General features: G+C 49.1%; 1 protein-coding gene across 1 annotated transcript in view; it reads left to right on the top strand.

The window, feature by feature from the left end:
* The window catches only part of LOC128268791 (serine/threonine-protein kinase NLK), a 75,464-nt gene that overhangs the window by 55,325 nt on the left and 7,399 nt on the right, over positions 1-12,740 (top strand). Inside the window, exons 2-6 of the mRNA XM_053006010.1 lie at positions 586-715; positions 8,527-8,582; positions 11,417-11,609; positions 11,696-11,905; positions 12,013-12,201. Coding sequence (XP_052861970.1) covers positions 586-715; positions 8,527-8,582; positions 11,417-11,609; positions 11,696-11,905; positions 12,013-12,201 — 778 coding nt within the window. The remainder of the gene's footprint in view (positions 1-585; positions 716-8,526; positions 8,583-11,416; positions 11,610-11,695; positions 11,906-12,012; positions 12,202-12,740) is intronic.

The following is a 12,740-nucleotide window of genomic DNA, read 5'->3' as shown; positions in this document are numbered from 1 at the left end:
AGTGACCAAAACTTTTATCTATAAACTTTGAGGTAGCCATTGTAAACCGTCCACATTACTGCAAAAGACTGGTTGGCCCTTCAACGTCAACTGTCAACCGCACTTTAAGTGGCCACACGGTTCGAGATGAACGATTCGATAAATAATCCAATCATTACCAATACGAAAAACGATACGCGAAAATGTTCAAGAAAACCCTAGGGCATCGTCATTTTACGTTGCGACCTGAGGCTTTTACAGCCTTACGAGATGTCAATTTTCTTCAGTAATATAGAACTCATCTTTGATGAGTTCTATTTTTAGTAGCAAAGAATTCCGTAGATACCTCGCTGGGTCTTATCGTACACTTCTTTTGGGCATTCAAAAACATTCCGCAGGAGAGAAACCGGCCGCGGTTCGGTTAAGTTACTTCCAAGTAACGCCGTCTCTAGTACCGTATCGATTACCGGGTCGGTCGTGGGAAAAAAGGACTCACCCAAAGTGGTGCCTCCCCACGCTCTTCATCGTCACCATTCGCGTCGCCTCGGTTACACTAATTTTTCTAACCACCCGGTTTCCGGTTTCCTTTTTTCTCTCTCTCCGCAGGGCTGTCACCGATCCCCGCGATGGGCGCCGGGTCGCACTCAAGAAGCTGCCCAACGTGTTCCAGTCGCTCGTTTCCTCGAAGCGCGTGTTTCGCGAGCTGAAGATGCTCTGTTTCTTCAAGCACGAAAACGTAAGTATCCCGACGACCAGCGTCGTCACCAGCGGGGACGGACGTGCCTCGAAGGTGCAGGAGTGGAAAAAGTTTTTAATTAAAAAGTGTCCAGAGCTGGCTGGGGCTTGGGGGTCCATTTTCCGCCGTCGTCACTTGGTGGCCCCTGTGTGTATTGCGCAACGAGCGTGTCCTTTCGCTTCGTTTCGCTGAAGATGATTTTAATCCGCCAACCAGTGACACCGTTAAGTTCTGGCAGAAACAAGGCGGCGGCAGGGTTGTTGGATGTTCCCGGAAGAAACGGGATCCGGAAGCCGCGCGCGAAGGTCGCCAGTTACTAGGAACTTCGCCTTTCGCCATTATTATAAGGACGCTTTTTTCGACGCTCAACCATAATGGCGTGGCCGGGCCATCAATCGTTGGCAAACTGTGTGGCTGCCCACAGATTGATCGATGAGGCTCTCGAAAAGAGGCACCTCTGTCCGCATCTCAGGAAGTGCATCGTCTGCAAGGAACCATCTAACGAAGCTCCGACGGCAGTGTGCATCCCGAATTGGGTTAATGGGTGGCGGCTGTGTTGTGTGCGGCGGGCATCGGCTAGCAGTCAGATCTGGAAAGCGGATCTGAAAATAGCCTGCAATCGATTAGCGTGTTTTGCTCCGTTGTGGCGGGATTGCATCCAACGACGGGGAGAGGAGTTTCCTGCTGTCGGTGTGCTTGCCGCGTTACCTGCCTGCCAGCCTGCCTGCGGGGATGAATAATCCAATTTCGTAACAACTTTTCCACCGATCGTCCGGAATCGAGCTGGCGTTACAGCGCCTGGAAATTGGAATGATTTATTCGATTCGCCGCCAATCGATCGTGTTCGAGTCCCGATCGAATCCCCGGCTGTGCCGTGTGTTTCAAAACTCGACGTGACGTCTCTCGATTATGGTTTATGCTTCGTGTGCGCATAGAAACAACCATAAATTATGCCTTCCCCATTAAATGACACATTCCAGAAGCTCTCTCGCTCTGGCCAGAGACCGTGTGATTGTGATTGTGTTACAAAAATAACTTCCTGGGCCTCCTCAACACACAGACCCAGCGATTGAGATCACACTCCCCGGCGGGGGGTCACGGTTGAAGGGAGGCACGCGTGCCGTACGCAAGTCTCTCGTGGAAAACGGTGGAAATGATCCGACACAAAAAGGCACGAAATTTCCAGAACCCGACAATTTTTCCCAAAACCCCTTAACTCTAGTGGGTTCACCCCTTAATGGGCGTAGTAATTATGGAGCATCATTAGGCCGGTTCGGTCCGATTGGGAAACCTTCCGCGAGCCCCGGTCCGGCCGCGGCTCTCTCACATCGTTGAGCTATCAACTATCGATTGCGCCACCTTCTCGGTGTAATGTGTGGTGGGCAACCGGCCGTATCGATTCCCGGCGTGACACATGCCGAGAGTAACATACTTATTATGCCCTGGTGGTTTGTGATAATAACTGGCTATCGAAAACGAGACAATTTGGGGCGATCAAATCCGTGCGCTTTTCAAGGACATTTCCAGCGTTTCGAAGGCGACCACAATCGGTGGCAGCATGAAACCCATTTTGGGTACCATAGATAACACGTGGGCTGAAAAGTCTCGGGCCTAACACAGCGATGGCGGCCAGTCTTATTGTATTCACCGCTTATTCAGTTAGTATTAACCTTCAAAAGAAAGCTGTTAAAATTTCCTTAAAATGTTATGTTAAGTTGTGATTGATCATAAACAATTTCGTGTATTAATTTTGCAATGCTTCTTGATGATCGAAAAGTGAAGTTGCGTGAGTTAGTTTACATCGTATAGATATCAAAAGAACGTGTGGGCTTTACATTACATGAGCATTTGATTATGAGAAAGCTCTGTTCCAAGTGTGTGCCTCGTTTACTCTCAATGTTGACATTAAACGAGAACGTGTTGATCATTCTGAGCAGTGATTGGTTACGTTTAAACTCAGCAAACCAAAAATTTTGCGTCAATTTATGATAATGGATAAAACATGGAGCTATCATTTCACTTCGGAATCGAAACAATCGTCATCTGAGTGAAGCGAGCATCTGGCGAACCTCATCTAAAGCGCCCGAAAGTGCAATAATTAGCTGAAAAGGATATGGCCTCGATATTTTGGTATGTGCTCGGTGTATTATTCATTGACTATCTTGAGAAGAGAAACCAGCATAAACAGCAGCATATTATAAAGGTTTATTGAGGAGTTTGAAGGCTGAAATTGCAAACAAACGATCGCGCATATGGTAAAGACAAAAAAATTGTTTCACCAAGACAACGCACCTTGTCACAAGTCAGTCGAAAGAATAACAAAACTACATGAATTGAGCTTCGAATCGCTCGCCAAATTTGGCTCCCAGCGACTTTCCTGGCTGTTTGCAGACCTCATAAAAATGTTCACCATTGCCAAATTTCGCTCAAATGAAGAGGTTACCACTGAAACTGAGGCCTTGAGGCATTTGAGGCAAAAGATAAATCGTTCCAAAAGTTATATTGAAAGTGGTTAAAGTAGCGCCTGTAATGATTGCTGTGTGGCTCTCGATGGAATTTTCAACACCAAAAACGCACTTTCTTTCTTAGGCTCGGGACTTTTCAGCCCAGTGGGTGTCACAGAGAAGAGAGCCTGCGTAGCTGCGTGGGCCGATCACCAAGTCACGCCTCGCCGTGGCGCCAGCGAGCTTACTTTCCAGTAGCCGTTTTGTGTGCGGTTGATGAGCGCGGCTTAAGTGGCTGCTTCCGGGAGGGCGGGTGCTTAATGTGTCACCCGATAGTCACCGGGGATGGGTCACCAAAGGAACGCACGACTCCCCATCGTCCCGGCACCGGGTTGGCGTTGCGCGTGACTTAGCATTTAAGCCACCGATGCACTTTCCAACGCATCGTTGCCGGGGATCCGTTCAACTTATTAAGCCCTCTTTTTGTGGTAAGCGAAACTGGACAGCTTCCCGGGTTACTGGTGCGCTTCCTTGTAGCCAGCGGCGGCTGGGATTTTTAGAATATTAATTAGCCGCACTGACGCTACTTAGCCATATCGCAGCAACCACAGGAGAGCGGAAAACCTGTTTCCAACTCGCGAACAAACCTCGCGATGATTAATGAAGAATGAAGTCGTGAGTGAGTGGGCCTCATCGGCCTCATCATCATCCCGGGCCCGGCGCTATCGCTCGGCGCTATGATGAATAATGCCAGCCAGCCAGTATCCTGATCACAGACGACCGTGATTGTGTGGGTGCGCGCGTGCTGCTGGCGTCAAGATAAAACGGAAAGTTATGCCCTTCGAATTACGAAAATGTAATGTTGCGCCTGTGTTTACACACTTCCAACGGGCGGCTCGAATGCGCTCACCAATCTGTAAACTTGGCGGCTTCACCTAGTGTAACTGTCGTTAGGCGCCGGAAGACCCCCGGAACCGGACTGTAATTGCAAAACAAACCGGCCGTTGGTGGTTGTGAAAAATTTGCATCGCAAACGAGGAGTGAGAAGAAACGGAACGGAGAAGAAAAGCCCCGGGTTCCGCAGTAAGATTTGCTGGCGAAGGCCTCAAAACAATCACTTCACCGTAAGGAGGCCACAGTCGATTTGGAACTCGCCGAGAGCCGGTGGCCGTTGGCGGTCAGTGGTTTTCTTGCACCACCTGAAACTCAATCTCTGCCTTATCGCTCATCGCCGCCACACTACCCAAGCCATCCAGTCCATCCCCAGCAACGCAAAAGTTGCCTAATAAACTCCGCTGGCCACGATACATAAATCATAAAGGGGGCACCGGCCGCCCGGAAGCAACGTTATTTTACTTGCCATTGGCAGCGGGGGCAGCGCCATTCTTTTCGCTTATGGTCGCCGCTTTTTTTTTCGGCTGCAAAGCAATTTCCCTTTTTTTCCTTCCCCATATCACGTGCGCACAGCATAAATGCAGCTATGTTCTAACCTCCCGCCATAGAGCCTGGCTGGCCGAGACAAATGAATAGTCACAGGCAGGGTGCGCGTTGTGCTTTTGTGTGCCTTTCTCATCGCCTATTGTTCCGCCTGGCATCGGTTTGCACTTTTTTGCTCAGCATCGCCGCACGTGTGGCTCCGGCGGGTGACGTGCATTCCAAGTTCGAAGTTCCACCCTCCGGGACGTGGAAAATCTGTGCGTGGGGCGGCGACGGCGGACACGTTAACGGGTGGGTTGTGAAAATGTGTATGGAAATGTGGGACATTGTGTTAAACGACCGGCCGCTGCTGGCCACCAGAACAACAACTGGTTGGGGGTTGTTGGTTGGTTTATGACCGCGCGAAACGCGAATTGTTAAACGGTTTTTTCTCTCTCTCGTGCGGGGTTTCGTTTCCGTTTTCGAACAAACTAATTGCATTCGGCGCGGGCGAGAGGTTAGCAATGCACTTTGGAACCACCGAAATGTGTGCCAAAATTCTAACCGCGCGCGCTATAGATTTGTGGCCCCCTCCAGGGGGGTGTCGCTTCTGGTGGCTCGATCATATCTTTTGCATTTATTATGCTGCCGGGCAGCTTTTTGTGTTTCTCGTTGGATAAATCACACGCCACTATTGCCAACGGCGCGCTGGCCATTTCATTTGCTGGTGAACTGTGTGCCACACGGTGTGTCGACATTATGCGAACGGAGCTCTCGGGGTCGCACACGTGTTTGCAGCAGCGCGCCGCATTGTGGTGCACCGGGGTGTATACGATATTTACATGTCGTTTATCAAAAATACGCCGAATGTTGCCTAATGCATTCGCTCTCGTGGTTGCATTATCTGTCAGCCAGCCAAGTCAACAGTTATTACGATCCCCATAATCGCTTTCCAATGATTTGTATCACTACACAAACCTGTACAAATAAATATAATAGCGAATTTACTTTCCACTTCTTTTGTAACCCAAAAATGCGCAGAATATTGGATAGACGGTAGAAGGTATCCGAACGACTTATCGATAATTACCGTCGGTTATGGGGCCTTGAAAAAAGGGACTCTTGTACCGAATCGTCACTGGTGATAAAAAGGGGAATTAGCACAATAATCCTAGACGCAAAAAGCCCTGGATACAGCCCGGTGAACCATGTCCACCGCAACCAAAGCAAAATATTCATTGCGCAACGGCTATGCTGTGCATATGGTGGGATATGAAAGGTGTGGTGTACTTTGAGTTTATAAAACCTAGTGAAATTATTGAAGGACAATCCCATCAACAACAATTAATGCATTTAAGCTGTCGGATGGGTACTATTTATCGTGAAACTACCTAAAAGATGGGAGAAAGTAGTAGCTAACGACGGCCCATACTTTGATTAAGGTAGTCATACGTTTTGTTGTTGTAGTTACTAGGTCTATACGTTGAGAATCGGAGTTTTTTAACACACAACAATTTGTTTATAAAATTTTTATGCAACTTTCTATTTAATTCGAAGTATGTGCAATCGCTAGCTATACATTTCTCCTATCTCTCTGCTAAATCATGGATTCCCAGACGAAAGAATTCTTCGACTTTTTAAGTTAACTAATTAGTCATCCAATTTCGACTTCCTCGTAAAAAAACGAAAAGCTGCTCAACCAATACGTGTTCCATCGATGAAAAAGAATGATATTCGGAAAGAGCCAAGTCTAGTGAATAACGCGGGGAGGGATAGCAGCCTTCATCCAAGTGATTTGATAGTATCCTGAAACAGTTTTGTTTTTTTGGGGACATGGAAGCCTCAGGCCACGGGTGACCAGGCGCCTCCATTTCAGAAAACAGGAACGGCTTTTTGGTCGTTTTCGATCAATGCATGGTTCAAATTGATCATTTGTTGTCAGTAGCGATCGGAATTAACGTTTTCATCAGGTTTTAGGAACTTGTGAAACACCACACCTTTCTGCCCCATCAGAATGTCCTTTTTTTGGAGTTTTTGGACGCTTTTTTTTGTTAAGTCAAAATCGCCATTTTGGAATTTTTTAAGCCACTTAAAGCATTGCGATCTTCTAAACACAAGTCCCGACAAGCATTTGGTGCGACTCCGAAGCAGCTTTCTTCAAGAGGAGCAGAAAAATAAGAATCCCCGCAAAACGTCATTTTCAGGCACAAAAATTGACATACTTTAACCCTTTAAATGATGGGTTGCACACCGAAATAATTTATTTTTCAACCTGAACTCATTTACTTGATATCAAAACAACGTAATGATGAATGAACCGCAAAACTGGGAAGTCCCAATCGGCAGGTACAGCAATCTTTTTAAAACTCCGATTCTCAACGTATAGACCTAGTAGGTAACAAATGTCCAATGAAAACCACAAGAACTAACTCCTAGACCTAATAATTCAACAATGTGTTTTAAAAAGGACACAATTTGCTAAGAAATAAGTAAAAATGGATGCAATAGAAGAAGAGAAATAACGACAATAAACGCTCCATGTTATTTCTATTTGCTCTAAAAATATAAATTCGGTTGCCAGTCAGTAGAGGATAGCCAGCACAGTCGTTAATCATGCAATAGTTTGAAATCATTTTGAAACAGCTGGCCAACCCAAAAACCCCTCCACATTTGACGTGCTACATGACTGCAACATGAGCATATGCCATCCGAAACCTTAACCGCACGTTGCCTGAGGCAACCTTCTGCACACACTGCACAATTCGGACTTTGCACAGTTTGGGTTTCACTTCTCTTCGATGTTGGCACACTACAGAGTCGTTATGGATTTAATACGGCTCTGTCCGTTCTATTAATAATAGAGTTAGATATGAATAGAGCCTTTTTTGGGAGAAAAATTGGCTTCCGAAATGGGTTTGAAACAGTTTCGTTGTGAACTGAGAAACATATTAATGGTAATGACGAAAAGGTTTTAAATTTATGACCTTGTTTCAAGTTATGCTTTGATATGCAGATAAAAAGCGTTCTTTATGGCACTGACACCACCAACTTCCAGTGCACGGAGCTGCCTAGTTTGTTTAATTATTCCATTAACGGAACTTAATCTCGAAAGTCCTGTCATCCTACGCCACTTATCGGCTTTTCCCGGAAGATAATCATTATACAAACGATTAACTTCACTTTCCGTGCTGCGCACTTCGGGGGCCAAAAGTGTGGGGTGGTACACCTCCAATATGGCGCGAAACATGGCATCAAACATCATAACGACGCGCCCACTCTGGCCTCTCTCTGGCCCTACTGTTTGCGGTCCAATAATCCTCTCGAAACCGTGTCGTCGTCGTCGTCGGCGGATCGCAAACGCGGCACCGCGCCCCTGTGGCTAGCCCCCGCCGAGTGCGCTGACTAACGAGTGGCATGCGATGCGATTCGCCTCTCGGCATCGGCCTTTGCCATCGGAGCTAATGTCAAAGTTCCCACGCCACTTCGAGACGTTCGTTTGACTCATCCGCCGTATCGGTCGCTTCCCTTTTTTTCTGCACTGTCGTCGCATTCCGTGGTGCATCATCATCGTCGTCGTCGTCGTCGACGGGCACTCTTACTGCGCGAGGCCGTTCGATATTTGCTGAGTCAAGCCCCGAGGCAATCGGCGCTCGAGTTGGCGACGGATCGCGGTAGCGATGGTTAGAGAATGGGACCAGGCAGCAGGAGTCGCTGTCATCGGCGATGAAATAGAGCCATTCGGGCACGATTGTTATGCTGTGACACCCCCACCCCGGGTGGGAGGACCCCCGATCGATTGCTTTCGGAATCCCGGCTTCTTTCGATATGAAATTACTGCTGACCGCAACCGGATCAACAGTGCCACAGCTCCACGTTTCGCAGCTTATGCGACCGCAACCTCTCGCGCTTTGAATGCATATTTTAACACTCTTTTCTCATGCTCTCTTTCAGGTTCTCTCTGCACTGGACATTCTACAGCCGCCGCATTTGGATTTCTTCCAGGAAATGTATCCTTTTCAACAACCAAAACTCAAACTCCCTTTTTTTGCCAAGCCGCTTTCCGGAACCCGCCAGAACTCGGTGTGTTTGTGTGTGTGTGAGCCCCACATACAGGCCGCTGAGCCGCACCTCACCACACCACACCACAGAGCAGACTTCTTCTCTCTGCAGTGAGATTATTTAATCATCGTCTAACCACTTTCCAGACACCGGAAAGGATGGAAAAATGTTTCGCAGCTGAAAATGATTGTGGGTTTCTGTGGCGGCCACCACCGTTGCGTTACGCCCACCAAGCCTTTATTGGACCGGAAATTAACATTCCGAACGCTCGGGGGGTCCACCACGTCCTGTCCGTGTGACTTCGTATCATTACGGTGCACCTTGTGGAATTTTTCTTCAAAGTGTTCCGTTTCTGTCCGTTTATTCCCGCAGTTGCCATTCGTTGAATGCGTTGAAATGTTTACATTATTAAGGCAAAATTAGAAAAACACAGCTCCTTGGGACAACTGCGCGAGATGTAATCTTCTGCAGCAAGTGACTCAAAGTGACTGGCCCACCATCAGCCGAGCGCCCGTTAAATCTTGTTAAAATATATTCCAAACACTGGCACCAACTTTCCAACGCCAACACCTCAGAGCTGAGCAAAAATGCTCGTCGGAAAAGTTTGCGCCACCCGCCGCAAATGGAAAACAAACGTCGTGGGCCGGAAACTCGACGCGACTCTCGACTGCCATCGTTTGCCGGTCCAGATTCCGGTTCCCCAAACCTCTCACCTGGAGCTTCCCGAGGACTTTGGGGCGAAAGTTTCCCCGGCGTGTGCATCCGCTGGTAACAAAACAGGGAGGAGCCCAAGAACTGTGTCTCCTTGTGTGCCGGGTCTGTGAATTATTCATGGCAACGCGACGTCACGCCTTACGCTAATGAGCCCCGTCGTGTCCTGGTGGAAGTTAGCATGATGTTTTGCCGACTGAACTTACCGAGCCGTTGTTGGTCAACTTTTGTAGCTTTGACTATCACTGCCGAAAAATGCTTGTACTCTAGGGGAGACAAAAGAAACAAATCGCAATGTACGCGCAAAATTGAGATTCCGGTTCGTTTTATTAATGCAAAAAGGATGACTTCGAGGGAAGTATATTGTTCCAATATTTAAATTGTCGAAATCATGTCCCAAACATGCGAGAAGAGTGATTCCTCCGAAAAGAGAATTGCGCGACTGTTGTTTTTCTTTGCATAATATTCCACTGACGTGCGCGCGCCCCCGACAGCCGTCAACGGTCGTCGTCCGTTGTGTGTCCTTTTTTATTATTTGTCTATCGTGTCTCTTCGACATCGTCGTCGATCGAAGCTTCCCGGGGACAATTCATTTCTGCCCGCCCGGGTGGGGTGATTCCATGCTGAGAAGACTCTTTCCCCCGGCGGCGAGGTCGCGAGGGCTTCGTCGCAACCGTTCAAGGACACCCGGACTCGTGACGGAGATAACGGAACGTGCACAGCAGCACCGTCCGTTCACCGAGACCAGGGCCGACCTTTGGAGCAAACTTGACCACGACGCAGTTAGCTACCAGAAATTAGTTTTCGATTCTCTCGACTCTTTTCTTTGCCACTAAAACGGTTTGTGGAACCGTTCTCCCGGTGGTCGCCCGATGCGGGAAAGAAATGTATGAACTTCCGGGAAGGAAGTTCACTGTCCAACCTCTTTCGGGAGCTTACTTTCTGTGGAGCTCACATGGTGACCGAGAGTTGCTTTCTTAAGAACCCCGCACTTAGTTAACAAGACCCATCGTCTTGGAGTCGTCTTGTCCGGATTGTGCCGTGACCGGGTGTTAGCTTACTCAAGTTCTCATTTGATTAATGGATGCAATTTAGCACCCAGGCCGCTGCTGTGGTCCCGGCCACATCTCGGCGACCTTGTTGTCCCCCCCGATAAACACAGACGGGTGATGAATTTAGCGAGTAATACCCTCGATGGCCGTACCGATTACCCCTTTTTTCGCTGCTTCCGTGCTCTCAGCCCAGCCCAGAAGGGAGCGCGAACGTCAGCCGCACACAGCCCAGACGGTGGATCAAAATGTCTGGAAAATGTCTTTGTCCCCGCTCTGGTGGTCTGAAGCCATTGTTGTCTGAAGGATTTGCCATCGGAACGGAAACGATGCAACTTTTTTTGCGGTCTTTTTCTCTCTCCCTCTTTCTGTGCGTCCGAGGGCGCGCAAGGACATCGACACCGGGGAGCCGTAATCGACCGAGATGTGCGAGATTTGCGACCGGCGGCGACACTGTCGTTCTGCTGCTAAACAACCGCAAATCACAGTCACACCGTCACCACCACCGATACTGGTGCGTAGTTTAGCTTTCGACACCGTCTCCTGCGCGCCCGGTGGTGACGTTTGACGTGGGCTATGTGCGTCGGAAAGGGACTGGTTGGCTGGCGAGGGTCCAAGAGGTATCGAGACGAGACATTGTGGCTCAGTTGGAAAAATAATCATCGTCTCGATGTCACTTCCACCCGGTTACCCGTCTGCAGAGATCGCTAACCAGAGAAACAGAGACAGGGAGAAGCAAAAACTGAACGATAAACAACCGAGACTATGATCTCATTATAGGGCCGACGACCACGCTGTGCATAGACCAAAGCATGGACATTGTTTAATCTTTAGTTTTACTTTAGTTGCAAGGGTTCTGCCAAACTTTCCTCACGCCGAACGTCTTTCGAAGGATCAGACCCTAGCGTTGGTGGTCACCGTTCGTTACACAGCACAGTTCGGTTAAGAAAGCATACGGCGGCCACATAATAAGTTACACGATTTTCCTTAACTCGCCCGTCCTCCCGCCCGCGAAACCACAGCTACGTGATTACGGAGCTGCTTCAGTCGGATTTGCACAAAATCATCGTTTCGCCGCAGCACCTGTCCGCTGACCACATCAAAGTGTTCCTGTATCAGATCCTGCGCGGTCTGAAGTACCTACACTCGGCGCGCATCCTGCACCGTGACATCAAGCCCGGCAACCTGCTGGTGAACAGTAACTGTGTCCTGAAGGTAAGTGGTGTGCCCGACCCGACCCGACCCGACCGTCGGTCTAACGTGTTTCCGCCCGGCTTATTTTTTGGTTCCTCTCTTTGTAGATTTGTGATTTCGGACTGGCGCGCGTCGAGGAACCGGATCAATCGAAGCACATGACACAGGAAGTCGTGACCCAGTACTACCGGGCGCCCGAGATTCTGATGGGCGCCCGCCACTACTCGGCCGCCGTCGACGTCTGGTCGGTTGGGTGTATCTTCGGGGAGCTGCTCGGTCGCCGCATCCTATTTCAGGCGCAAAGCCCCGTCCAGCAGGTGTGTGTGTTTGCCAGACGGACAACCTGGGCAACCCAACCCGGCGTACTTCCTGTGCTAATCTGTTTGCGAACTATACTTTCTCTCTGCCTCTCTCTCTGTTGTAGCTGGAACTAATCACCGAGCTGCTCGGAACGCCGTCGCTCGAGGATATGCGGCATGCGTGCGAAGGCGCCCGGACTCACATGCTCCGGAGGGCACCGAAACCGCCGTCGCTGTCCGCGCTCTACACCCTCAGCACCCATGCCACACACGAAGCCGTACATCTGCTCTGCCAAATGCTTGTCTTCGATCCGGTACGTACCTCACGGCGACGGCCACAACGGGTTTATACTTTGCGCTTCTAAAATTAATTTCTTCAAACAAGGAAAGCACTCAATTAGCATCCGGCACACATTCGCACCGGCGCCTTCCTGTGTGCCTATAACGGGGAGGCGAAGTGAATCACCGTGAGTGCTTCATTGTGTAATGGGTTGGTGTTCCGGTTGTGTGGCTCGCACTGTGAGTTTAATCAATCACAATCGATCGTTTTTTCTCCAGCGCGAGTGCGTAACGCTACCGAGAGCACGTGCCACGATGGCACACTGCGTGCATTTGACAGAGAATAGCATAGCGGGCGGTCATCAGGGCTTTCAACCCACTTCATCCGAGTCAGGGCCATGCCCGAGTGGGTGGCACAGCCGTCTGACATCACGTGTTGAGTGAAAAATACGTCTTCCATAGTACTGTGGCCAAAAAATATCGTGACTTGGAAGAGTCTTTCTTTGTTCTTCTGAATCGATGTCATCACCTTCGAAGTGATTCCAATTCAATGCAATACCAGGTCTAGGTTTGT

The sequence above is a fragment of the Anopheles cruzii genome, chromosome 2 (genome assembly GCF_943734635.1).
Source record: "Anopheles cruzii chromosome 2, idAnoCruzAS_RS32_06, whole genome shotgun sequence".
NCBI lineage: Eukaryota > Metazoa > Arthropoda > Insecta > Diptera > Culicidae > Anopheles > Anopheles cruzii.
Note: the sequence above shows the minus strand (reverse complement) of the source record. Positions and strands in the feature narration are given on the sequence as shown.